This window comes from Coenobita brevimanus, chromosome 73 (assembly GCF_032717465.1).
Source record: "Coenobita brevimanus isolate Jiangsu-jjx chromosome 73, ASM3271746v2, whole genome shotgun sequence".
Taxonomy (NCBI): domain Eukaryota; kingdom Metazoa; phylum Arthropoda; class Malacostraca; order Decapoda; family Coenobitidae; genus Coenobita; species Coenobita brevimanus.
The window spans coordinates 2,129,960-2,155,160 of NC_137026.1; the positions used below are offsets into that span (position 1 = coordinate 2,129,960).

Consider the following 25,201-nt stretch of genomic DNA (forward strand, 5'->3'; position numbering starts at 1 on the left):
TCAGCTCGTGTCTGGGTGTGTGATGTGTTTAAACTCTGCTGGCCGTGATCTGCTCGTGCCTGACGGTGAGGGGGGTTGGGGGTCCTTTGAAGGAGGCGCCGTAGTGGTGAACTCGGGTGGGGCGGGGACGGACCCAGGTGAGGAGGAGGGGCCTGATGGGAGAGGTACGCGCTTATGTTAGTGAAGAGGAGCAGGATCAGCACCAGATGTTTAAAGAGATGTGTTAGTTTTCAAGAAAGTAGGCGATCTTTTATATTACCATGCACAGTCAGATCGTGCAAACAGATTATGATACAATTAACAATAATAATCGATGATAAGGTTTACATTTTTTAAAAGCATTATTGCTAAGATTTACCTTCCAGTGTCTTTCCCTTGCTGGAATCCTGCTTAAAATTTGGTGGTTTTGGCTTTAGTGCAGGCGACCTGGCAGCCTCAGGCAGGTTCTGAAGGATGTCTATCACTTCCTGGAATCCTGGCGTCACCTGATTCACGCTGCCGCGATCAAGAAATTCCTCCTTTACACCTGCGGGATACAGTAACGTAATGTGAGCACAGAGCCATGCCTGTACTCAATGTCCTCTATAGAATTAGCTCACTTGCAGCTATTTCACATTTTATTTGCATTTCTCTCTCTCTCTCTCTCTCTCTCTCTCTCTCTCTCTCTCTCTCTCTCACACACACACACACACACACACACACACACACACATTTATTCGTATCTTAGCCCAAACGGAAGAAGGAACAGATCCTCACTGCAGCACACCACACCAGGGTCAACTGGGCAGTGCAATCAGCGACATCCGCAGCAGGGCCCAACAGCAGAGCTGGTTTACTCCTGCCATATCATCATGGACCCATCCCCTTACCTTCACCTGGCCTGACTAGCTGATCACACCAAATGCTAGAGAATATCCCCTCAGGGCTGGGTCACCATTTATTCATTCACAGTTTCTCTCCAATCATTCCTATCATGCACAGCCACTCTTCTTGATCTACAGACATTCCCCTCACATCCAACGCTCTCTTCACACTGTCTATCCATTCTATTCGTGGTCTTCCTCTCAGCCTTACATCTCTCACATCCGATCCAGTTATTTTTTTCACCAATCGCTCTTCATCCACTCTCACCACACATGCCCAAACCATCACAACACTCACTGCCCAATTCGATCAGCCATCTCCCGCATAACTCCAGTTCTCCTTCACATTCCATCATTTCTCACTCGATCCATACGTGTCACTCCATACATACTCCTCAGACACCTCATCTTCGTTACATTCAAACTCTTCCTCTCTGCTACACCCATATTCTATGTTTCAGCCCCATATAACGCAGTCGGTACCACAACACCCTCATACAGCGTTTTCTTTACATCCATTCTAAGCAAGCGACATCTAAACACTTTTTTTTTTTTTTCATTCCTCCCAGCACCTTTCCTACTTCATTCCTTCTAAACTTCACTCCTACATCTATTCTTCCATCCACAGTGTCACAGAGGGATGTGAAATTATGAATTAATAATGTTGGATGTTACATGAAAACAGAGACAAGGAATTAACTTGTGAAAATCAAGCAGTAAGTTTTACTTTATTGCCGGCTTACTTCGCCGATTCTCTAAGGACGAGAATATATAAAGTTGCTCAACAGTACACAGCAGAGACTAATTACTCACGAATACTGTGTGTAGTGCTGTTAGCCTCTCAAGAAAGTGACTCCACCCCTGACAATCAATAACTAATGCTAATAATAATAATAATAATAATAATAATAAACAGGTTATTGCCGGTGCTTAAATCCTGGTTGACACAACGGATTTAAGTCTGATACAAAAGAACTGGCCTAAGTACCAGTTATGAATAATGTAAAGAGTTTGTGCAAACTGGGAGCGAATAAAATAAGCTTAATGTAGAGAAATAAGTCACGTGTCTAGTTACATTAAGCTCAGAGAAAAGAACTGTAAATTTCTTGATTACAATAAAATAAATTTACGTTATATGAATCTCAAAATAAATTCAAAATAACAAGGAGAATACACTCACTCGCTCATTCAAAAGCTAATCAAACTTAAGCCTAGAAAAACGAACAGAAATACTGGTTAGCGAAGAGGAGTCGAAACGAAAATCTGGGCGCCTGTGATGAACATCAAAACGCTGTTATTCTCTGTAATCCCGCTTCGCCAATTCACCATCTAGGTGGAGATTCAGGAACTCGCTGTACAATGGAGACGCTGCTCTATGTTGGGCACAAACGGTCCTATCCTCTAGGCGACTCAAAGCTGACTAAATACAAACAGGGAAAAGAGGTAGGGGGCTGGCCGTGTTTGCCGGAAGTAGAGCGTGGCCTAACTTCAACGGTCAACGGAAAGAAGGTGAACGATATAGGCTCACAATAAATCACTCAGTGAAAGCACTAATGTCGTGGATAAGAATGATCACTTGTGAAACAGTGACAAATGTTCTGAAAACCATCCCGATCGAAGTGAATACGAGGACGATTGAACTGAGTGATGCCCAGTGGCAATCCCACTAGAAAGTTCGTGGTTTTCTCATTAAAGTACAATGTCACGAATTTATATAAAATTAAATACGCTAGCGCGAATTCATGACACAAAGCAACATGTGATCCTAAATACTTAAAACACTCTACCTCCTCAAGCAACTCACCATTCAAAACTACATTCATCCTCCCACCGTCTACCAACCTCGTACACTTCATCACTTTACTCTTATTCTCCTTTACTCTCAATTTCATCCATTCACACTGTCACGAATCAAATTCGCGACATTTTCCTTTTGTGAGAAGCCACGAACTATTAGTGGAAAACTCACTGTGTATCGTTCAGTTAACCGCTCATTCGGACGGAAGCTTTGTCAAATCAATTTTTCATTGTCATACGTGATCGTCTTTGTGTGAGACATTAGCGCTTCCACTGAGCGATTTGTTTTGGGCACGTTTCGCTCACTAGACCGTTAAAAAATGCGGCCTAGTGCTCCCCTTTTCTTTCCCACGACTTACTCAGTCCAGTGTTTGTTCTGACGGAGAGAGGTTCTGTGCTCCAGAAGTGTGAGAGAAGAGGTCGCTAGCACCCAGACTCCACTGAGTATAGTTTTCTCCAAGCTCCCACCCTTGGTGATACACAGCATTCATCGACTAGTATTTCCTTTTTGTATTTTCCTAGTTTAAGAGCTTAGTTAAGGTGTTTTTCCTAGGCGTAAGTATTTAGCTTTTGTGTGAGTGAGTGAGTGCGATCTCATTAATTTGATTTGAAGTGTAACGTAAAATTTATTTTGTAATCAATAAATTTAACAGTTCTTTTTATTGAGCTTAATATAATGTAAACTCTTGTTTCATTTCTCCATAATTAAGCTTATTTCCCATATAGCTCCTAGCTTGCATAAACGTTTGCTATTCATAACTGGTACTTAGGCCAGTCTTGTATTAAACTTAAAATCTGTTGTGCCTCCTAGGAGTTAAGCACCAGCAAGAGCCTGATATTATTATTAGTATTAGTTATTTATTGTCAGGGGTGAAGTAACTTTCTCCAGAGGCTAACAGTACTAAGAAACAGCAATTGTGTAATTAGTCTCTGCTGTGTACTGTTGAGGAAGTTTATAAATTCTCGTTCTTAGAGAATCGTGCGAAGCAGGCCAGCGTAAAGTAATCGTTGCTTGATTTAGCAAGACAATCATTGTCCCTGCTCTGCAATATAATTGAACATTATTATCAATTAAATAATATTTAGCATTTATTTTAAAAACCCCGTGATAAAAATAAAAAAACCCGTGACAATTGGCGACCTCATTCCAGGATATTAACTCCTAGCTTTAAAGCTATTCACGAGATAGTGCTCACTCGTTCATATTTAGGTATTTAATTAAAGTTTATAGGCACAAGTTTACTGGTGTTTACCGTTAATTTAGCAAGTGAATTTTTGCTTTATTAATTCATAGAGTACTTAACTCTATTTAGTTCTTTATTTTTGGTAACGCCAGACGATTTTATTCGCTCCTGGGAAGTCGCCGTACCATTGTGTTTATTATTGAGTCTTCCCAGTCATTTGCATTTTTGCTTTAATCTTTGCCAGGTAACTAGATAAGACTGGTCACCACTAGCTTGTGTCTGTACTCTTTTCTTGTGTTTATTAGTATTCGTTTGCGAAGCAGCCAGTACTCAGTTTCGTTTGCTTAATAAATTAGCGCCATGGCTACCATTGTATTTTTACAGGAAGCCAAAGAAATGGGTCTTTCGGACCCAACCGAAATTAAAGAGTATATACTCTCACGGCATAATCAGGAGCAGCAGCACGAGAATGATGCCCGTGAAGAGCGTAAGATTCAGCGCGAATACGAGCGAGAACAGCGTGAGGAACGAGAAAAGGAGCGCAAGTAAGAGCGAGAACAACACGAACACGAGCAGAAACAACGCGAACTCGACTTAGAACATGAGCGAGAACAGCGTGAGGAACGAGAGAGAGAACGTCAATACGAGTTACAACAACGCGAGAGAGAACGAGAGCACGAACGTGCCGAACGTGAGGCACGAGAAAAACATGAACTTGAAGTGCTGAAGCTCAAGCGAGATTCCTTGGCTTCAGACACATCTGGTGCAGTTGGTTCAAGCTCCACGAGCGCTCTTCCTACACATGTCCTGGCGACCCCACGCATCAAGCTTCCTTCATACAAGGAAAGCGAGCGAATCGAGCCGTACATAGCTCGTTTTGAGGACATGGCAGACATGTATCAACTGGATGAGGCAGCTAAGCGGATCCAATTTCTTAGTTTATTTGAGGGCCCTGCCCTCGATATTCTCCACAGAATTCGTGGAGACAATCTCACGTATGAGATGATGAAAGCTGCACTCATTAAGGCGTATGGTCTCACAGTAGACGACGCCAAAGGTCAGTTCATGCGAGCTCGTCTCCAAGACAAGGAGACAGCTGTTCAGTTCCTTGATCGTCTCACTGCTTACTTAAATGAGTGGATGGAGAAAGATGAAACTCCTTCCACGCGTGAGGGAATAATTGACCTTATGCTGCGTACACAGCTAGAGAGGTCGTGGCCTGCTGAGCTCATAGCACAGCTTAAGATCTGCCAGGTGAAAGATGCCAGCCAAATGGCAGAGAAGGCTGACGCATTCTTTACTGCATACGGGTATCAAACTCGTAAGCAAAACACCTGGAGCAGAAAACCTGATAAATCTGGGAAATCGTCTCAGACTGAACCCCAGCAACAAGGCCATTCTCAGAATAATGGCCAAGGTCCAAAACCGCAGTGGAAGGACCAGGGGCAAAACACTCAGAAACCTGAGTGGAAGAGGTACAACAAGTACCCTAACCAGCAGCAGTATCAGCCACGCAACCGACCGTCGGGACAAACTTTTTCACCACCAGCTCAAAAGAGGCAGGAAGCGAACGCAGCCTTCATTCCTCAACAGCAGCACGGTGGTCACGTCCCTACCAGTATGGGTACTCCCCCACAGTTCACTAGTCCCACAGTGACAGTGAACCCCCCTCCACAGATGGCCAATGTTCCATCCTCCCAATATAATCCTCAAGGCACAATGTTTGCCACATCAGTTCAGCAGCCTCATGAGTGGCTAGCTGCTTCCTCCACAGGCCCTCCCACAGGTGACAGTACCTTCCTTGTTCAGCCAGGGTTTGTGGGAGACATTCCTGTGAAGGTCCTGAGAGATAATGGTTCCTCAGGTTGCTCTGTCAAGCAGAGTCTAGTTCGGCCTGAGCAGTATACAGGTCGACAGATCCATGCAAACCTTATTGATGGATCAGTGAGAGTGTTCCCTGAGGCATGTATCCAGGTGGCATCTCCATTTTATACTGGTACGACACTTACAGTTGTCATGCCAGAACCTTTATTTGACCTAATTGTAGGCAACATTCACGGAGTCAAGGATAGTTGCTCCGATGATGACGCTACTCAGACTTCGGCTGCTGCGGTAACACGAGCCATGGCTGAGGCTCCAGACTGTGTCACCCCAGTGATCATTGAATCTCCGCAAGATCTGATGTGCAGTCAACTTGTTGTACAAGAACAACATTCTGACCCGACACTTGCTGCCGTACGGAACAAACAAAAGGGTCGAGTGATTAAGTATTCACGGGGAGGTCGAGCCAAGTTCCTTCGCAAACAAGGACGGCTCTACCGTGAGTCACGAACACCCGAGGGCGAGGTTCGATTGCAGTTTGTCGTCCCCGCCAAGTACCGCCAAGCAGTGTTAGAATGGGGTCATTGTTCAGCCTCAGGAGGTCACATGGGCAAAAGGAAGACCCAGGGCCGTATCCGAGCTGACTTTTTCTGGCCAGGGATGGGACGGGACATAGATAGTTTTGTCTGTTCCAGCAGTGTGTGTCAAAGTAACACCACTAATCAGGGATATGTCCTTCCTGTGCCGTTCATAACCACACCTGTAATCTCTGAGACAGTTGAGAGACAGGGTAGTGGTGAACTGGGTGCAGACCTGACGTCTTGCCCATTGGCCCCACAGGACACAGTATGTCCAGGGCCTGTACATACATATTATGTACCTTAAGTTAAGGGGGAAGTTCGAGAGAGAACTCTGCAGAGGCGACTCGAGGCTATGGAAGACCTGAGTTTGCACAAGGATTCTCAGCTCCCTGATACTAATATATGTACCTTAAGTTAAGGGGGAAGTTCGAGAGAGAACTCCGCAGAGGCGACTCGAGGCTATGGAAGACCCGAGTTTGCACAAGGATTCTCAACTTGCCGACACTAATCGTGTGCTATAATTAATGGCGACCTCGAATGTACGAAGCTTAGGCTGTCACTTGTATTTTTCAGCTAGAGCATACTTTTCGTAGCATGTACTGATTGCTAGGCAGAGAGAGTAATTGTAACATAATAAAAATTTTGTCTCATTGACACTTTTGATGCTCCACCTTAATTGGTTTTGCAGGTACAGCAATGGGTGTAGCAGTTTTGCTGTGCGGGCCAGCTGATCGTCTGCCGCACGCTGCCGCCTCTTTTCCTCTGCCTTCGTCGTCGCCATATTATAATTTACTGTGCCATTTTACACGTAGGTACAGTACACTACAACTGTCACACCTACACCGTGTATTACATACACCATGCTACACAACAATTAGTTGTCAGTGTAAAAATGTAGCAACTTTTCGCTCAGTTTGACCTGAGTACAGGATTTTCACCATCGTCATGGAGTTTTTCCCTCAAGCTTGCTTCTATTAACGTAAATACGAGTTTTTTTTTCGCTCACTGGCGACTGCGACTTTCTCCTGTAGCAGGATAGCACACACACCACAGTGTGAATCTTGTGTGACTGAGTTAGGATGTGTACATATATATATACATATATATCCACAAATTTTTTCCCATAAGGAAAAAATTTAATTTTGCAGGGGCGTAATGTCACGAATCAAATTCGCGACATTTCCCTTTTGTGAGAAGCCACGAACTATTAGTGGAAAACTCACTGTGTATCGTTCAGTTAACCGCTCATTCGGACGGAAGCTTTGTCAAATCAATTTTTCATTGTCATACGTAATCGTCTTTGTGTGAGACATTAGCGCTTCCACTGAGCGATTTGTTTTGGGCACGTTTCGCTCACTCGACCGTTAAAAAATGCAGCCTAGTGCTCCCCTTTTCTTTCCCACGACTTACTCAGTCCAGTGTTTGCTCTGACGGAGAGAGGTTCTGTGCTCCAGATGTGTGAGAGAAGAGGTCGCTAGCACCCAGACTCCACTGAGTATAGTTTTCTCCAAGCTCCCACCCTTGGTGATACACAGCATTCATCGACTAGTATTTCCTTTTTGTATTTTCCTAGTTTAAGAGCTTAGTTAAGGTGTTTTTCCTAGGCGTAAGTATTTAGCTTTTGTGTGAGTGAGTGAGTGCGATCTCATTAATTTGATTTGAAGTGTAACGTAAAATTTATTTTGTAATCAATAAATTTAACAGTTCTTTTTATTGAGCTTAATGTAATGTAAACTCTTGTTTCATTTCTCCATAATTAAGCTTATTTCCCATATAGCTCCTAGCTTGCATAAACGTTTGCTATTCATAACTGGTACTTAGGCCAGTCTTGTATTAAACTTAAAATCTGTTGTGCCTCCTAGGAGTTAAGCACCAGCAAGAGCCTGATATTATTATTAGTATTAGTTATTTATTGTCAGGGGTGAAGTAACTTTCTCCAGAGGCTAACAGTACTAAGAAACAGCAATTGAGTAATTAGACTCTGCTGTGTACTGTTGAGGAAGTTTATAAATTCTCGTTCTTAGAGAATCGTGCGAAGCAGGCCAGTGTAAAGTAATCGTTGCTTGATTTAGCAAGACAATCATTGTCCCTGCTCTGCAATATAATTGAACATTATTATCAATTAAATAATATTTAGCATTTATTTTAAAAACCCCGTGATATTTTAAAAACCCCGTGACACACACACCTTTCCACTCCTCTACCAACTGACTGAATCTCTCCTCTGAATCAGCCACCAGTGCAGTATCGTCTGCAAACAGCAGCTGATTCAGATTCCACTCTCTACCATCACCAATCACCAGAGTCAAACCTCCATCTATCACTCTCGCATTCACCTCCCTTATAACACCATCCATATAAATATTAAACAACCAAGGCAACATCACATATTCCTGTCGCAGCCCCACTCTCACGGGAAAATTATCACTTACAGTATTTCCCATTCTTACACACGCTGTACTACTTACATAAAAACTGTTCACTCCTTTTAACAACCTGCCATCAAGTCCATACAATCTCAACAGTCCACAAAGCCTCCCTATCAATTCTATCATTCGCTTTCTCTAAATCCATGGCCGCCAAAAAACACAGCCTTATCTTTCGCTAAATACTTTTCACACACCTGTCTCACAGCAAACACCTGATCCATGCATCCCCTCCCTCCGCTAAAGCCACACTGCTCATCACCAGTCACTCTTTCTATACTCTCTCTAACTCTCTTAATTAATACTCCATCATACACTATATATATATATATATATATATATATATATATATCCATCCATCCATCCATTATCCAATCCTACTTTGCCCCATGAGGAGCGTAGGAGCCCGGGACTAGGCAGTTAGTCCTGACATTTGAGATGAGAGTGACCAACCTCACTCATCCCTGGGTGGCATTACGTGAGCAATAAACCCCAACTACCCCTTGGATATAAACTATATATATATATATATATATATATATATATATAGAGAGAGAGAGAGAGAGAGAGAGAGAGAGAGAGAGCGAGAGAGAGAGAGAGAGAGAGAGAGAGAGACAGACAGATATTACACATATACATATATATACAATATATCCTTCCACTCAACTCTTCTTTCGTAAGTCTAACCCCCAGGCCTAGTATTCAAGGGCACACCATTGTCATTTCTGTACGTCCGAGCCTAACAATTTTCTTTTCCTTTACTGCCCAGGTCTCACTACCATAACTCATTACATCCCTAACACATGATGCATCCCTTGTCACAGATGGAGAGCCCTCTCAATGTCAGGAGAGGCAACAATTCCCTGAATATCCTTCAACCACTCCTTACTCTAGCCACAGATTCCCACCTCCAGCACATAACATGTCTCCAAGTAACAAAACTTATTCACCAGCAAGATTAAACCTTTCACATCTGACAATCTCCACATGCTCTCCCCGACACACCGCACATACTAAATGAGCATTGTCTCGCAGTCCACCTGTAATACCACTACACCTCTTATGCACCCACTTATCGCAAATACTGCACAAGATGGAATTGCTTCCCACACCCTTGTGGCAAACCGCACATGGCCACTCTCCTTGTTTGACAGAACGGCCAAAAGTCCTACATACCATCACTTGTGTTTCATCTGCACTTACCATGAAACCCTTGTGCCTCATACCATCTCTCCACTTGCTAAATCTTTCGTCTGTCTCCCTTTCATTCTCTGCAGTCAGTACCAACTCATTGGTATATAGCATCTCCCACATGAGTCCATTTCATAAGTCACGTGAGAGGGCTTCAAACATCATGATAAACAATAAGGGGCTCAAGACTGACCCCTGATGCACACCAACCTTCACGGAAAACTCATCACTCAAATCTCCATTCATTCTTACCTGGGTGCAAGCACACACATATACAGCCATAACCACCCTAACCAGCCACTCCTCCATCCCAGTTTTCTGACTGTTCACTTCACCACTCTCTTAGGACTCTGTCAAAGGCCATCACCAAGTCAACAAAAACAAGGTACAGGTCCCTATCGCTTTCTACATATTTTTCCTGAAGCTGTCGGACAATGCATATGGCATCAGTGGTCTCTTTGTCTGATATAAACCCAAACTGCATCTCATCAATATTTACTCATTCTTTTATCATACTCTCTAGAACTCTATCCACTGAATTCATTATCTGGTCCAAAAGTTTTATGCCTCTATAACTTCCTCTTTCCAGAGCATCATCCTTCCTGCTGTACACATTTACACTCGCACTCTACTGCCAGTCGTCTGGGACAACAGTCATAAATAATCGTACTAATCAAATCACTAACCCCACGCCTATATCTCCTGAGGCCTTCTGCATTTCAGCAGTCAACCCAAACACATATATCACCTTCCCCATCTGCCACCTTCCCCACTTGCATTCTGCCTATTGCACGGTTCACAGCAGCAGTATCAATCAAAGGCCAAGGGCAACACACCTGATCCCTTCACTCCGAACCTTCCCTGTTCCAGCCGAACTCCTCATTCAGCAACCCGTTATAATGCTCTTTCCAGGCATCTTTAATAGCCTCACTGTTCACCACTACCTTTTCTTCATCACTCTTCACACACTGCTAACCTATGATAACCCTGTTTTCCTTCTTCATCTGATTATACAAGTCTATATATATATATATATATATATATATATATATATATATATATATATATATGTGTGTGTGTGTGTGTGTGTGTGTAATGCAAGGTGCAAAAGGCCCGACTCCTCGGTCCTAGAACACCTAACGTGTAGCGGGGTCCTCTTTCGAGACCGGGGCTTAGTGCAATAAAGAGAGGCAGGACACAAAAACTCCAGGCAATACCCTTTACACGTATATTACCACAGTCAGACACAGGACAAAAACAGCAGATAATACAACACAGTATATGGCAAAGAAATAAAAACCTTAACAAGGATATTAGTATCTCGCAGGATACTGGCTTAATTGATACGGAGGCCAACACAGTAATTCTAGTGCACAGGTGTACAGGGAATCGTGCGCGCGTGGGAGCACGGGAAGTGTCTCACAGAGGGGGGGCGGGATGAGGGGAATGACTCGCAGCGGGCCAGACTAGAGTTATAGAAATATTGGGAGAGAATAAATATTATTGATCCAAACCTAGTATTTTCTAGTAGCAAAGGGGGTTTGACAATTGATTCTATTTCTCGTTTACGTTCATGGCAACTGTTAGAAGGGGAATTGTAAAGAGAGAGAATGACACTGGGCTTTAACTGTGTTTACGGTAATATAGGCGGGAGGGTATTATTAACACTTTCTCTACTATTTTCTTATGACAAGGGACTTTGGAGTATTTTACTACAAAGGATTTCTCGGAGGGATAGTCTTACTGATTTTCCACAAAGGCGTCACTCGTGAGTCTGATTTACTAGCACTTAGTTTCTACACTCGTCCTTACTCGTCCACCCGTGATTTCATTCGCCCCGATATTCAACATACATAAAGTTATTATCATCCGGTACACTAGTTCTGGGGCAACGTCACACTTAACATAAGGCTATCCACTAGTTCTGGGGCAGCACCACACTAGCGACACCTCCTTTTGGCTGTGGGGCTCGGCAATTGGCCGTGGCTGCCCAAGGGCGCGGCTATGAGGCGCCAAGGCCCGGCAATCGGCCGTGGCCTGAGTAGGGGAGTCAGCACACCTCTGGACACCTTCGGAACGGCAATCGGCCATCTGACGAAGGCGGGAGCGGCAGTAGGCCGTCTCCTTCTGCTAGAGGGAGGAGTGGCAATAGGCCGACTCGGCGGCAGCACCTTCAGAGTGGCAATTGGCCATCTGACGAAGGCAGGAGCGGCAGTAGGCCGTCTCCTTCTGCTGGGGGGAGGAGCGGCAATAGGCCGACTCGGGGGCAGCACCTTTTGAGCGGCAATTGGCCGTCTGGGGAAGGTGGGAGCGGCAGTAAGCCGTCTCCTTCTGCCGGAGGGAGGAGCAGCAATCAGCCGTCTCGGGAGGGTCACCTTCGGAGCGGCAATCGGCCGTCTGGCAAAGGGAGGAGTGGCAATCGGCCGTCTCGGGAGGGTTACCTTTGGAGTGGCAATCGGCCGTCTAGCGAAGGGAGGAGCGGCAATCGGCCGTCTCAGGGAAAACACCTTCAGAGCAGCAATCAGCCGTCTCCTGAGGGGCGCTGTCTGGAGCTATCTGAGCAGCTCCACCGCTAGTTGATCTGGCAGTTCCACTCCCCGAAGGTAGTGTCCTTTTCCTGTCAGGGTGACGGTGCGGTGGCTGGGTGTTATAGGGGCGCACGGCTCGGGCTGACTTATGCCGTTGTCGCACGGCATCCCGTGGTTCGGCTGCGGCTACTCTGTGGGGTCCGGGTGGGGGTGTCTGTGTGTTTCTGGGGGCACTATGCTGTACACCCCGCATCTCGTTTTCGTGGGCACTATGCTGTACATTACGTATTTTAATATATATATATATATATATATATATATATATATATATATATATATATATATATATATTTATCCCATTGGATCCCAGGGGGTGCTGAGAGCAGCATGGCACTGGGTGGGTACTAAGCATACTACCCTCCGCCTATCGGCTCATAGTCGCGAACCTCATAGGTCCCTACCCGGGGTTCCCTACTTTGTAAAGACTTGAAGAATCCCAGTTCTGTCCAATATTCCGGACACTGGGCTCCAATGGGTCTTATATATATATATATATATATATATATATATATATATATATATATATATATATATATATATATATATATATAATCATTATGACGACCTGTTTTTGCCTTAAATAAATCCATTATTATAATCTTACATGTTTAATGAAAGTCTTAGGCGTTTAAAAAATATTATTATAGCAAAGATACTAACCAGACTGTGCAGAGGACAGAGAGTCAGCATTGGACCCGGCCCCCTCATATGCATATGCACTGAGGTCGTCCGTGGCTTGTAAGGGATCTGGCCACGTTTTTTTTCTCTTCACGTCAGTAACACCCGGAGCCGCTATGATACTGGCCACCTGGGTCACTTTTTCACTCAATCCAATCTGCATATTTTTCCCTGACAACAATAAGAGTAGTAGGGTTAGTGGTTTATCGTAGGTATAAATCTAATGATCAAAATGTGGAGATGGTTTTGAAGATTACGCTACATAACAAGCTCGAGTTAAATGGACCCGTACTACATCTGTACCTTGCTCCTGGCTGGAACTGGCTTGAGGAAGTTTAAGTCTGTCTAGTAAGGCATGGTTGTGCTCATCTCCCTGTAGGATGATGCCGCCCTCCTGACCCGCCCCCTCCTGCATCTCCCTGGAATCGTTTCTATGTCCTCTGGTAAACCGCTGCTGTCGAAGCCTCAGCGAAATCACCACACCTGCCACCACTGGCGATAATGTATACAAAATTCATGTCACAGGACAGACTGTGATGATCTCACTGTAAGGAGTGATAGTGTAATGAACCAAAGATGTGAGACAGAGGTAAAACACTCAACAGGGTTCAATGAAAATGTAACAAAGATCCTTTTAATATACTCGTACCTCAGTGAAATTTTTTGTAGACATTTTGCACAATTTAACTGAATTTTGCCTTATTAGTTTTCATCTATTTCTTTTTTTTTATCCCTCATTCCCATAATCTATGGTACCTCTATGCTTCCATCAATATTTCATTACTGAAAGTGTTTCTGGTTCTGAAAAAGATGCTGGACTCGAATGTCCAATATACCTTACCGGTAGTGCAAGCAGCTGTACGACTGGATTTGTAGGAAAGTGTCTGTGACAAATATTCACTATGATGTAAATAAATAACTTTTTTCTGCTCTCCTAGTTAAGATGTTGCAGTTTTTTTTTCTAATGCACTGTATTCACATAGGCTATCTGTAAGGTTTACCAAGACAAACTTAAAGTACCCGGTAATTCTCCTTACTGCTAGTCAAAATATATCAGTTATGAAGCATGTATAGCTTGCTAAACCGTATCTTACCAAGCATAAGAACTGATAACGTGATTGCAGCAATGGCCAGTGGTGCAGTGAGTGGGTGTGGTGCAGTTGTGATGTGTGTCCACTGGCAGTGATCCCCCGTGTGGGTGGGGCTGCACACACACTGGTAGCCGGGCTGCAGGTTGTTGCAGGTCCCGCCGTGCAGACATGGCTGCCACAGGCACTCGTTCACGTCACGGCAACTGTTGCCCACCACATGACGTCCAGGTCCACAGCTGCACCAGGGGAGCAAAATAACACTAGGTCATTCATGGACGTGCCTAATTCCCCTTGAAATAAAGTTTATCATACCGTCTGATAATGATATAGGAATGAAACTGGATTAATGAGAGAGAACAAAAATCCCACAATACCGTTGTCTATACAGCAGTAATGAACTAAGACTGTCTATAAGACGGCAAATTATACTAGAGAAAAAACATGAAACAAATGAAATCAATCTGTAAAGTACCTGCAGGTGGCAATGCCCCAGGTGGAGATGCATGTGAGAGGTGGGTGGCAGGTGGTGTTAAGACAGGCATCAGGGGCAGAGCAGCCAGACTCCAGACCCTGCCAGCTGGTCACCTGGCCCCACCTGCTACTGTTCATGATGGGGGGCAGCGGCATCGCGTGCCCACACACACGCACGTCATCAACACAAAATATTGAACCTAGTGAGAATTACATACAGTATCATAATGTAGGAGCCATTATATTATGGCGATATATTATCAATATACTCACACAAAATTCAGTGAGTGGAAATTTTAATCATTCTACTCAGCTGAAGAAATATTAATGATTCTTTGCTTCTGTCACTTGGTAGGTTCATCAGTGATTGCCTTAGTGAAGAATGTTTTTAACCCCTTCATCAAGGTGGGTCTCTCCTAGGCTGAAAAAAAAAAATCCTTAACCTAATTCGGATTAGGTTAAAAAATATATTTCGACTCAGGTAAATATTATCATTCAGCTGAAGGAAATCTTTACTTTCCAAAGCCATGCATAAAACATTATCTGACTGGTGAGGTTAACGAAGAGCTTGTTTAAAAAAAACCTTGTAGATTTTTTTTTATAAACTATTTATAGTTCACTGGTAGCTTTCATTATTTGTGCAAATAAACTTTCAAAATATGTACATTTATCTATCTGTCTATATTTAAAGATATACAGATACAGGTTGAGACAGTAAGATATACAGATAAAAGATAGATTAGATTAAAAATTTTTCACACTCGAAGGAATCAATGGTAAGTGTGGTAGTTTAATGTAGCTAATATCCATGTTGACCTAGCAGCAATACAGTCTGCATACTGTTGGAATGCACTCACCTCGTGACTGCCTGATGCAGTCGATGGCCAGTGATAACGATAAATTTCACAGTACAGTATATCATAAATGGGAAGTGGTGATGAAAAAAGTGATGTGACTACCTGCGGACTATCATGCTTTTTCCTGTCTTCTTCACTTGAAACTTCACATAATTCCTTCCTTTTTGCAGCTAACCATCTGGACTCTTGATCCAATTCAAAAGTGGTATTGCGATTCAGTTATTCAAACAAAATGACTCTCCTGCTTTTGTACACCATGATAACCTGGCGCTATGGTTGGGGAGTGGGAACTCACAGTCTGAATTCACCACGATCCACCATCACTCTAAATTCCTCGGGCTAGGCAGAAATAACTTAAGGGTAATATTCATCTACTGCTCTCTAATACTCTGAAGAAGAGTGAAACTAAAATCACAGGAGCAGTTCCTTAATCCCTTCAGCCTAAGCACGTAATTTTCATGACATTCTTGCTACTGTCACACGAATTTAACAAGCTAAAGAGAGTCTTTACAAAATGGAGAGGTTACATAATCCTACACTGACTCATGCAATATGAAAGGTCTCCCCTGAGCTGAACAGAATCAACTTGAGGTAGGAAGAATGAATAAACAAGACGTCATTAAGGTGAAATAGTTAAATTCAAAACTGTCTAAGCACAGCCCTTCATACCTAACACTGTTTCACAATGGAACCCACTTTGGAGCCACTTTTAGTCCATGACAATCCGCACCACTGTGCCTTCACCCATACTGTGGTCTTTCCTTTCACCTGCTCATCAACTCCCCAAATACTGTTCCCTTCTTCCTAGCCTTTGTTCCTGACTTTAATCTGTTGTTAAGTCAACAACCAGATACTTAAGCACTTCTCCGGCTCCAAATATTCCATATTCAGTTTACTTTCATATCGCTGTGCTGTCTCAATACAACATTTCACCACCTTGCCATTTTGTCACACTTAATCTCAGCTTCCTCCTCATATGAAGTCTTTGAAAAGCAGTTACTAACTGCTAAACTTTACTTTGAGTGTGTATTCAATTTTGTATCATCTGCACACTTCCAAGTCTCTCTGCAACCCCTGAACTTTCCTCTCCTCTCACCTCAAAACTTTTATATCTATCCTCCTCATCATTCCAGTAACAAACAAAATGAACAGCCAGGGAGACATCACACACATCCGATGCACCCTATTTTATCCCAAGACCTCCACGCATCTCTTTTTTCATTTACATGAATGCCCTGTTCCTTTGGTGAAAACTCTTCAATGCTTTTAGGTATTTCCTGCCTACCCCTAACGTGTGAAACACTTGCTGTAAAGCATCTCTATCACGTTTGTCATACACCTTCCCAGGTTCACTGGAATGACAGACTGATTCCACCCCCTTTTTTATATATCTTTCATGCGTTTCTCAAGGCAAGCTGATCCATACACTGGTTGCCACACTAAAAAACTCCCTGTTTCCTCCTAATATGGCATTGTGTATGATGCTCTGAACTTCCCATCACCTATCTTCCACACACCTTAACTGGTATGCTCAACAGCGACAGACTGATTCCACCCTTTTTTATATATCTTCCTAATACTTGAGCATTCTTTTTTTGTTTCACATGCTTTTATACACTGGTACAATACATTCACTCTGCCTGTCTTCTGGTATCTTACTTCAGTCCAAGCATATAACCTATTTAAAGGTCTAATCAACCACTTTGCAACATTAACCCCTCTCCCGTCCCAACTCTTTGTAGACACTCGTCACCGTGCTGCTTTACCAGACCTATTCTGTAATGCGTCTCAACATCTTGCTTTTCTACCCTATCACACCCACTGATCTCCTCCCCATTTTAATCTGCACAAGCAAGTTTTCCATCCATGCTATGTGGAAATTTACATTCAAAGTCTTTAAATACTCACACCATCCCTTCTTCTCAAAAAGAGTCTATTGCTGCTTTTCCATTTGTCTCCTTTACTGCTCCACTCATTATATCATTCCGCTTCTTTCCAAAACAAATACATGTGGCAGGTTGCAAGCACAGATATAGTCTTACGAGTTTTACATTTCATCCCATTGGCTTTTTTTTTTTCTCTTGCTTACTTTTCAAGGTGAAGCAAGTAGATGAGAAGGTGCACGTGCCACACTGCTTTTTTTTTTTTTTTTTCTTTTATCTCCCGCCTTCAGCAAGGCAATATAGTTTTTGTTAGCGTGTGTCTGTGTGCATGTGCATCTGCTGCAAAAGTATCTCGAAACGTTGTGGACGAATTTTCACCAAACATTCAGGAAACTGCAACTAGGTGGAGGTCCAGAAGTCTATTACTTCTTGTGAGGATTTGATCAAACACGATCGAATGACAGCAATCATATGTGGGCATCCGCATCCAAAGGGGGTCAAGTGCTGGCCCGGCCAGTTTTGTGATAGCACCAGAGAGCACTAGTTTAACCCTTCCTCTAACGGTTGGATGTGGAAATGACCCCCTTCCGACACTGGACATAGGGTTGAAAGTCGTATTTCGTTCAACATTGCCACGTCCAAACCTGCATGCAGCTGCCTCTGCTCGAGGCAAACTCTACATCCAAAGGCTAGCATGTCCAGTGTAGTGAGCGCGGCGGAGGTGGTGGTGGTGGCAGGGTAGGTGTCTGTGCAAATGGAGTTTGTGTTCCTGAAGTCCGGCCACTCGTACATGCCCTGTGATTGGGCCTTCAGCAACATCGAAAAGATCAGGAAGACGAACTACCTGCCAAGTACTAAGGATTACGCAGATGTAATAGCACCGGCTGTAACAAGGAAGTTCCCCATTGTGGCCTGGATGGATGACGGATTATGGATAATGGAGGACGACTGTGGCACTACATGGCACTATAATGTCACACCTCACCTGCCCTGACCACCCTAGTTGACGACCCTGGCCTGGATATTGGACGACGGAGTATGGATAACGGAGGATAACTATGGCACTACATGGCACAACATGGCACTACTGGCACTGTACTGCATTCTTCACTACTAATGGGTGACTGTGGGCATTAATTTTGTGTAAAGAGATAGAAAAAGTGTTAATGTGTGTGGGGGAAGAGGAGGAATGTTGTGTGGGGCTGTATTATTCCCAGTAATGGTAGTAGTAGTAGTAGTAGTAGTAGTAGTAGTACTAGTAATAGTATCATTATTGTCTGGTATTTTTATGATGTTTTTATGCTGCCCATGCTATCGACTATTGTTAACAATATTAATATTGATATTATTGTAATATTTCGCAACAGGAGATACTTGTAAAGTTCAATAAGGGTGCAACATTATGGAACTATAACAACATGCAATAGATACATTATTTTTCACAAAATTCATTATCTTCTATCAGATTCATACACTTCAGGTGTTAAGCTGTAATTTGATACAAAATGAGCACTGGACGTCAATAACTAACGCAATTACGGTTGCAAACACTTTGTTGACCTTTACAAGCCTCTCCTGTAAAATTTTATTTTTGGTGCATGACCCCCTTTGGATGCAGAGGCCCACATATAATCTTTTCACTTTTTGACTGAATTCCGTACCGTTTTGTGAAATTTCTTCACATTTAACATGTAGGTAGTCTGTATTTTAGCAAACAACATATTTTGGTGGATGATTAACATTCGACCCCCGAAAGCTTTTGTCTCGTTTTTAAAAGTAGTGTTATTGAAAAAAAAAAAAAAAAACATTGGTACTTTCCACTATGGATGTATTATGGATATAATCATGTTTTCAGTGGCAGTCAAGACTCGATGACGTTGGACATGGCTGTTTCAATTTCTTTTGCAACACAGGAACGTGAAATTCCTACGATTGTGGATTCTTGAACAAAGAATTTCTTGAACGGAGTGATGTGTAATATTTTCTGGTTAGTAAATGATCTATTATGAAAATATGAAAATGATGTAACCACGCTCACAAAGTGTCACCTTAGAGTGAACTAAAATGGAGAAAATATTACATGATATAATACTACTGCCCTGAGATGTATCACAATTTCAGAGTTATTCACTAAAAACATATTCAAAGGAAACAGTACTTACTGTCCTCATCTTCATCAGTTTTACCAACAAAGTCTGTTCCCAACAGCTCAGAACTCCCCTTTCCCAGCATCACACCATCATCAGTGTCCACATGCAGGGCCAGCGGGGGGTGACGGGGTGGACCTCCCAAGTGCGCCTCCTTCCCTGGGGCAGCCAGAACAGCGAGTGACTCATTGCGGTGCCATCCATCCTCATCGTCGACAGCCACCACCAAACTGTGGCCATGACGTTCACCTCTGACCGTGTGCCACTCTCCATCACCCAGTGGCTGACCCTCAACACAGGCAGTGACTTCTGTCCACTCTGTCCCCGACACCCGCAAACATGCCACTCCCTCCTGCAGCTGGGGAGAGCCGTGAATGATATAATGAATACTAGAAGCATACGGTATCTAACTGAATAGCATGGCAACAACTGTGCACCTAAGCAAAATTTACATCAGCAAAACGACTTACATAAAGTGTAAAAGCAGCATCTTTCTGGTGTGCAGCCAGGCTGAGCAAAATTATATTCTTTGCTCCTCTAGTCCTTAAACGCATCTGCACTATCACCACCTGCGGCGCTGGCGTGAAGGTCAGTGTCAGCTTGATGTAGGAAGAGTAATTGAAAGTTGCGGGGAGGGTGGATGTGTCACATCCTGACCCAGTCCACCCTGGGTCACACTCACACTGCGGCTGGTTTAGGCCACCCACACACTGTCCGCGGTGTCCACAGCCACCCTCACATGCCTTTTCCTGGGGTTGGCAACCTCTCAAGCCACCCCTACTGTAGGCTGGTTCACCCAGATCCACCAGCTGCAACAAAGCTGAGAGACAGTAATGGTTGCTGTGCCTGGGACACGGTAAAGCTGACACACGTATACTAACCAATGCCTCACCTGACCATTGATGCGCAAATGTGATATGCATCCAGCAAGTGGCCTTGATGTCGGCGCCTCCCTCCACCCATGGTCGGCAGAACTGGGTGGTGTATGAGCCAAGCCACCCACTTGCAACAGCCATGGTGCCAGGCCTTTTGGACTACTCCAGGATGCCCTTGCTGCACAATGGCCATCATCCACGGAAGTGTTATGGTGCCCACGGCCACATAGGTCCACCACCATTGCCACACCCTGTATACAATCATTATTTTCTTCCTAACCTACCTCACATGATATTAATCATCACTCACATTCACCATTTGAGCATTAGATACTTCCCTTATAATTAGAATATGGTCATCCTATTGCAATCTGCAAACCCTGGGGCTCTTGATTTCATAATTTCATTCACAAAAAACATACTATCATATATATATATATATATATATATATATATATATATATATATATATATATATATATATATATATATAATACATTGGCTTCATTAACTATTCAAGAATAAAGTACAGTGACGAACCTCTGTGCTTAACCTGAGGTGCAGGGCGTGCCAGTCGCCATCATTAACTGCTGTAGGGACCTCTAGGTGTATGACCCCAGCAACACCTTCTACCAGCAGCTGTGGGCGGCCGTGCCACAGCTGGAGGGCCAGCATGGGCGTGGGCGGGTGATTGGGGTGGTGTGGCGTGGGCGCCATGGGCCCTGAGTAGAGCACCAGGGCGTGGGGGCGGTGGGTGAGGACACGGAGGGAGATGGTCAGGGGAAGGCAGGGGGGCAATGGTTGCACCCAGGCCCAGTCCTTCCCAGAGAACGTACGGCTCAGGATCTTGCACTGGGGTCCCCACGACCCACCGGGACACACACACCTGACAACCAAATGATTCATTAAACCATTCACTGTCCTTCCAGCAAATAGTCAGCCAAAAAATTTTTCAGGTATCCAAAAAGCGTGTCAAGGACAAAAATTAGTGGTCACAGTGTATATAACCTCACTTTCAAGCCCACATAAAGCCTCACCTGTCCTTTAAATGAAGCCTCCCCTACATCCTCGCCCAAATAATGCGATGAGGGTATAAGAATTTTCCGATATACTCCTGTGTGTGTGTGTGTGTGTGTGTGTGTGTGTGCATAAATTACGGAAGGGATATTTTTGTCTCTTGCTGAGTAAAGAAAAAATTGGGGCTTTAAAGCACTCTACACTGTATTTCTTACCTCTACACTGGTACGATATTTGTTGCCCTATCCATCTCATTTTCGTGTGTTGGACTCTGGCCTCGGAAAACATAGTGCATTACCTGAGGCCCAGCAGTGCTCCTCCATGCCATACACCTTCACAAGTCACTGTGTGACACACCGGATCTCTGCGATTCATTCTGCTGACTGTACTTTGGTAGTCCTGTTACATAAATCACTGTGTTTTATTAACCCATATTGATAGTGCTTTTCCTAATGTCTTAAAATCTCTTATAGGGGATTAGGATATAAATGACATAATTCATAATGCAATGGTTTGTCTTGTTATGGACTGTACATTTATGCAAAGAAAATACACACACACACACACACACACACACACACACACACACACACTTGATGCCATACTTCCCAGTCATTGAAATGAAGAGCATTGCCAAAGTTTGCTTCACTTTACTTTTCTCTAGACCACAACCATACCTGCCATTTAAACATGTCTATGGACCTCTTACCTACCCTCTGGGAGACAGCGACCACCGTTGCGGCAGGAAGTTGGTGTGCAGGTCTGGTGGTCACGGTAGCTGCAGTCCTGTGCACTAGTAAGGCGTGGAGTTACCAGAGCCGTGGAGTTCGTGTCCACAACCTGCACACCACACATGATGACTTTCTGCTTACTATCTATACTGATTATCAGAATCTGGTTAACATTTACTGCTGTGCTATCCAAGGCACATAATTACTATATGCATTATGTCAGCACCATGATTCCACATTACTGCAATTGCCCCAGTTACTATCATGTTTGATGCTGCCTGCTTATTTTTGCTATAGGGTGTCGGGGAGAGTATGTGGAGATTGTTAGGTGTGTAAGAACTGATCTTGTTGGTGAGTCTCTTGTGTGTGGGGAAGAGTTTTGTTGCTTGAGAGAAATGCTGTGTACTGAAGGTGGGGCTGGAGCTAGCTCTGCGGCTCGAGTGAAGAGTGGCTGGAAGAAGTTTGGGGACCTTTGGCCTCTCCTGACACTGGGAGGGCTCTCTCTCCATGCTAAGGGATATTTGTATGCAGCATGTGTTAGGAGTGTGTTGTACTGTACTGAGGCCTGGGCAGTGAAAAACGATATCTGTAGGCTCAAACGTACAGAAATGACAATGATTTGGTGGATATGTAGTGCATCCATGAATGCAAGGCCTGGGGGGGCTAGGTTTAAGACTGCAGAATTGAAAGGAAGGAGGAGACTGGAGTGTATTGGTGTTGTGATAAGGAGGGGTAGATTGAGATGGTTTGGGCATGTGGAGAGGATGGGAGTTAGACAATTTTGTGCAGAAAGTGAGAAGTGCAAACGTCAGGGATAGGGTTGCGAGAGGCAGAACAAAAAAGGCCTGAGACTGGGTCATAGAGTGTGACTTCAGGGATACGGGACTGAACAGGGACGTTGCCAGAGGTCAAGCAGTATGGAAAGCTGCCATGAGGTGACTAAGGTTGATGCATGCAAGCATGTTGGAGCCGTTATAAACGAAACAAAACGACGAGAGTTCATACATTCCCAAAGTAACTGATACATTTATACCAAACATTTGAGAAAAAATAATCATTTGCATACAGCTTGAGCTGGGTTTCGTAAAACAATAATGAACCATACTCGTTAAGATCTCACATAATCTACAACAATGTTCAAGTTGTATTACCTCCAGTATGCACAGTCTTCCTGTTGCAGCTTTTACTCCCTCTCTATCGCACAAATTACTATACAGAAGTAGCTATGAGATCTCAGAATTTTTACCATACTGTGAAAACTTAAAAAAATATATATCAAAAAGTAATAATAACGCTCTATGTAAAAGAAAATAACAGTGATTGTTATTGATAAAGATTTAAAAGCAATGAGGCCTACTTCATACACTTCCTTTGGGAGACATACTACCATTATCAAAAGACAGGAAGAATTTAATAAACCATGAAGACTGCAGTTTGCGAATCTTTTCTTATTGTTCGAATTTAGTTATTAGTTTAGGCATTCTCAGACTTTTTCTTACCACGTTCCTCCTGAGTTATTAGATCACTGATCTGTACCTCCATTAATGAGGCACCGGATAAAAATTAATGCTCCAGTAACAGCAGTCCATAACAGAAGGGTACTGTAACACACTTTTTTCTTGTAAAACTACTGCAACAGTAATTACTTTGTCGACAAAGAAGTTTCAATATATTGCTGCAGTTTTGTGTCAGTGTTCACAGTAATGGAATGAAAAAAAAAAAAAAACAATATATCATCTGAGTAAAAAGGATATTATATGCTTCAAGGAAAAAAGTTTTTCAGTTCTCAGTAATCATTTCATGACTTCCATTAGGAAAAATAGTATAATCTCTATGGATTATTCACCTGCCTTCAAAGTACCCCCTGGGAACCCTCTTAGGTACTCCAGGGGTTTCACACAACCTAGTTTGAGAACCCCTGCGCTGGATTAACAAACCCACACACAGACAATGATGTAGAAGAGCAATTTCCAGAAAGGAGGTGTCAGACTTCTTCACAAGTGTAATCAAGGAGCCCTTTAGGTATTACACGTGAAATAATGGGGCCGCACACAAACGGAGTGATTAAAAAAAAAAAAAAAATGAGTCATGCAATACCAGACACGAAGAAACCATGACTCAACCTGAAGAGGCAGTGAGGTGGAGGGACTGGAAGCAGCTGGGGGGTCTAGCGGGCTGTCGTGGATTTTCTGACTATAGTCGGGGTTCAACCCAACTGTTGTTGCTTCCATCACCACTGTCATGTTAGTAGCTGCCCCTAGCTAAGAAAATAAAGACAATATCAAAATGATGGGTATCCATATCAGACCTTGGTGTAATACAGTGTTGCAGACACACCCTGGCTGGTTATGTGCAGTCCTCATTAAGATAATACATTTAAATTACTAAGCTGTATTTCTTATCAAGGTCACTACGATGAAATGACTAACAGAGATATGCACTCTTCTGGAAATATGAAAATATGCTATACAAAAATATGCTAGTTCACAGACCTGTTTGGCATGCAGTGCCAGAAGTCCCCGCAGCTTGACAGGGTCCATGTAGCCAGCGTCTGACACCTTGACATTCAGCCACACGGCAGTTACAGGGGCTGCCACTGAGAGTAGGGCAGGATGGCCCTCCACACTCAACACCTCCACGGTGCGAGCAGCGCCACCCACTACCCGCCGCACTCCCTCCACAACCCGCCCCAGCCCGCTCCTTCCATCCTGGAAAAAGAAAAAAAAATGACCATTTTTATATAGCATGCTTTCGTCATTTAACTTCATAGTATATGCATTACTTTTATGTCACAAAAGCAATTCACTATGCCCACAATGCAATGCAGCCAGCAATACCGCAACACAATCATTTCATGCACCACACTATCACAACATAAACATTTCGACATAACCTCAACAAATGATCTATAGGAGCAACTCTTGTTGGTTTTCTGGGGTACACTGGGTTCACGTCCAGTCGAGCCTCAGGTTGTAGCAACAATGATTTCATATGCTTGGG

The 25,201-nt window shown here is 43.5% G+C and overlaps 1 protein-coding gene across 1 annotated transcript; it reads right to left on the bottom strand.

The window, feature by feature from the left end:
* LOC145407414 (neural-cadherin-like) lies at window positions 1-24,741 on the bottom strand. The gene is made up of 13 exons (XM_080278343.1): window positions 24,694-24,741; window positions 24,325-24,462; window positions 22,180-22,310; window positions 20,994-21,339; window positions 20,471-20,704; window positions 20,049-20,387; window positions 19,594-19,936; window positions 14,693-14,891; window positions 14,224-14,456; window positions 13,433-13,621; window positions 13,112-13,300; window positions 359-526; window positions 1-152 (listed from the first exon to the last, which is right to left on the bottom strand). Exons 1-13 carry the CDS (start codon window positions 24,739-24,741, stop codon window positions 1-3), a joined length of 2,709 nt encoding a protein of 902 aa, XP_080134469.1.
* Window positions 24,742-25,201: the final 460 nt, after the last annotated feature.

Coding starts and splice junctions, on each gene's coding strand:
- LOC145407414 (XM_080278343.1), bottom strand. CDS start 24,741: ATGGACCCTGTCAAGCTGCGGGGACTTCTGGCACTGCATGCCAAACAG. Junction 20,705..20,993: donor ACCTCAGGTTAAGCACAGAG/GTTCGTCACTGT, acceptor GATTGTATACAG/GGTGTGGCAATGGTGGTGGA. Junction 13,301..13,432: donor CAGTTCCAGCCAGGAGCAAG/GTACAGATGTAG, acceptor TATTGTTGTCAG/GGAAAAATATGCAGATTGGA.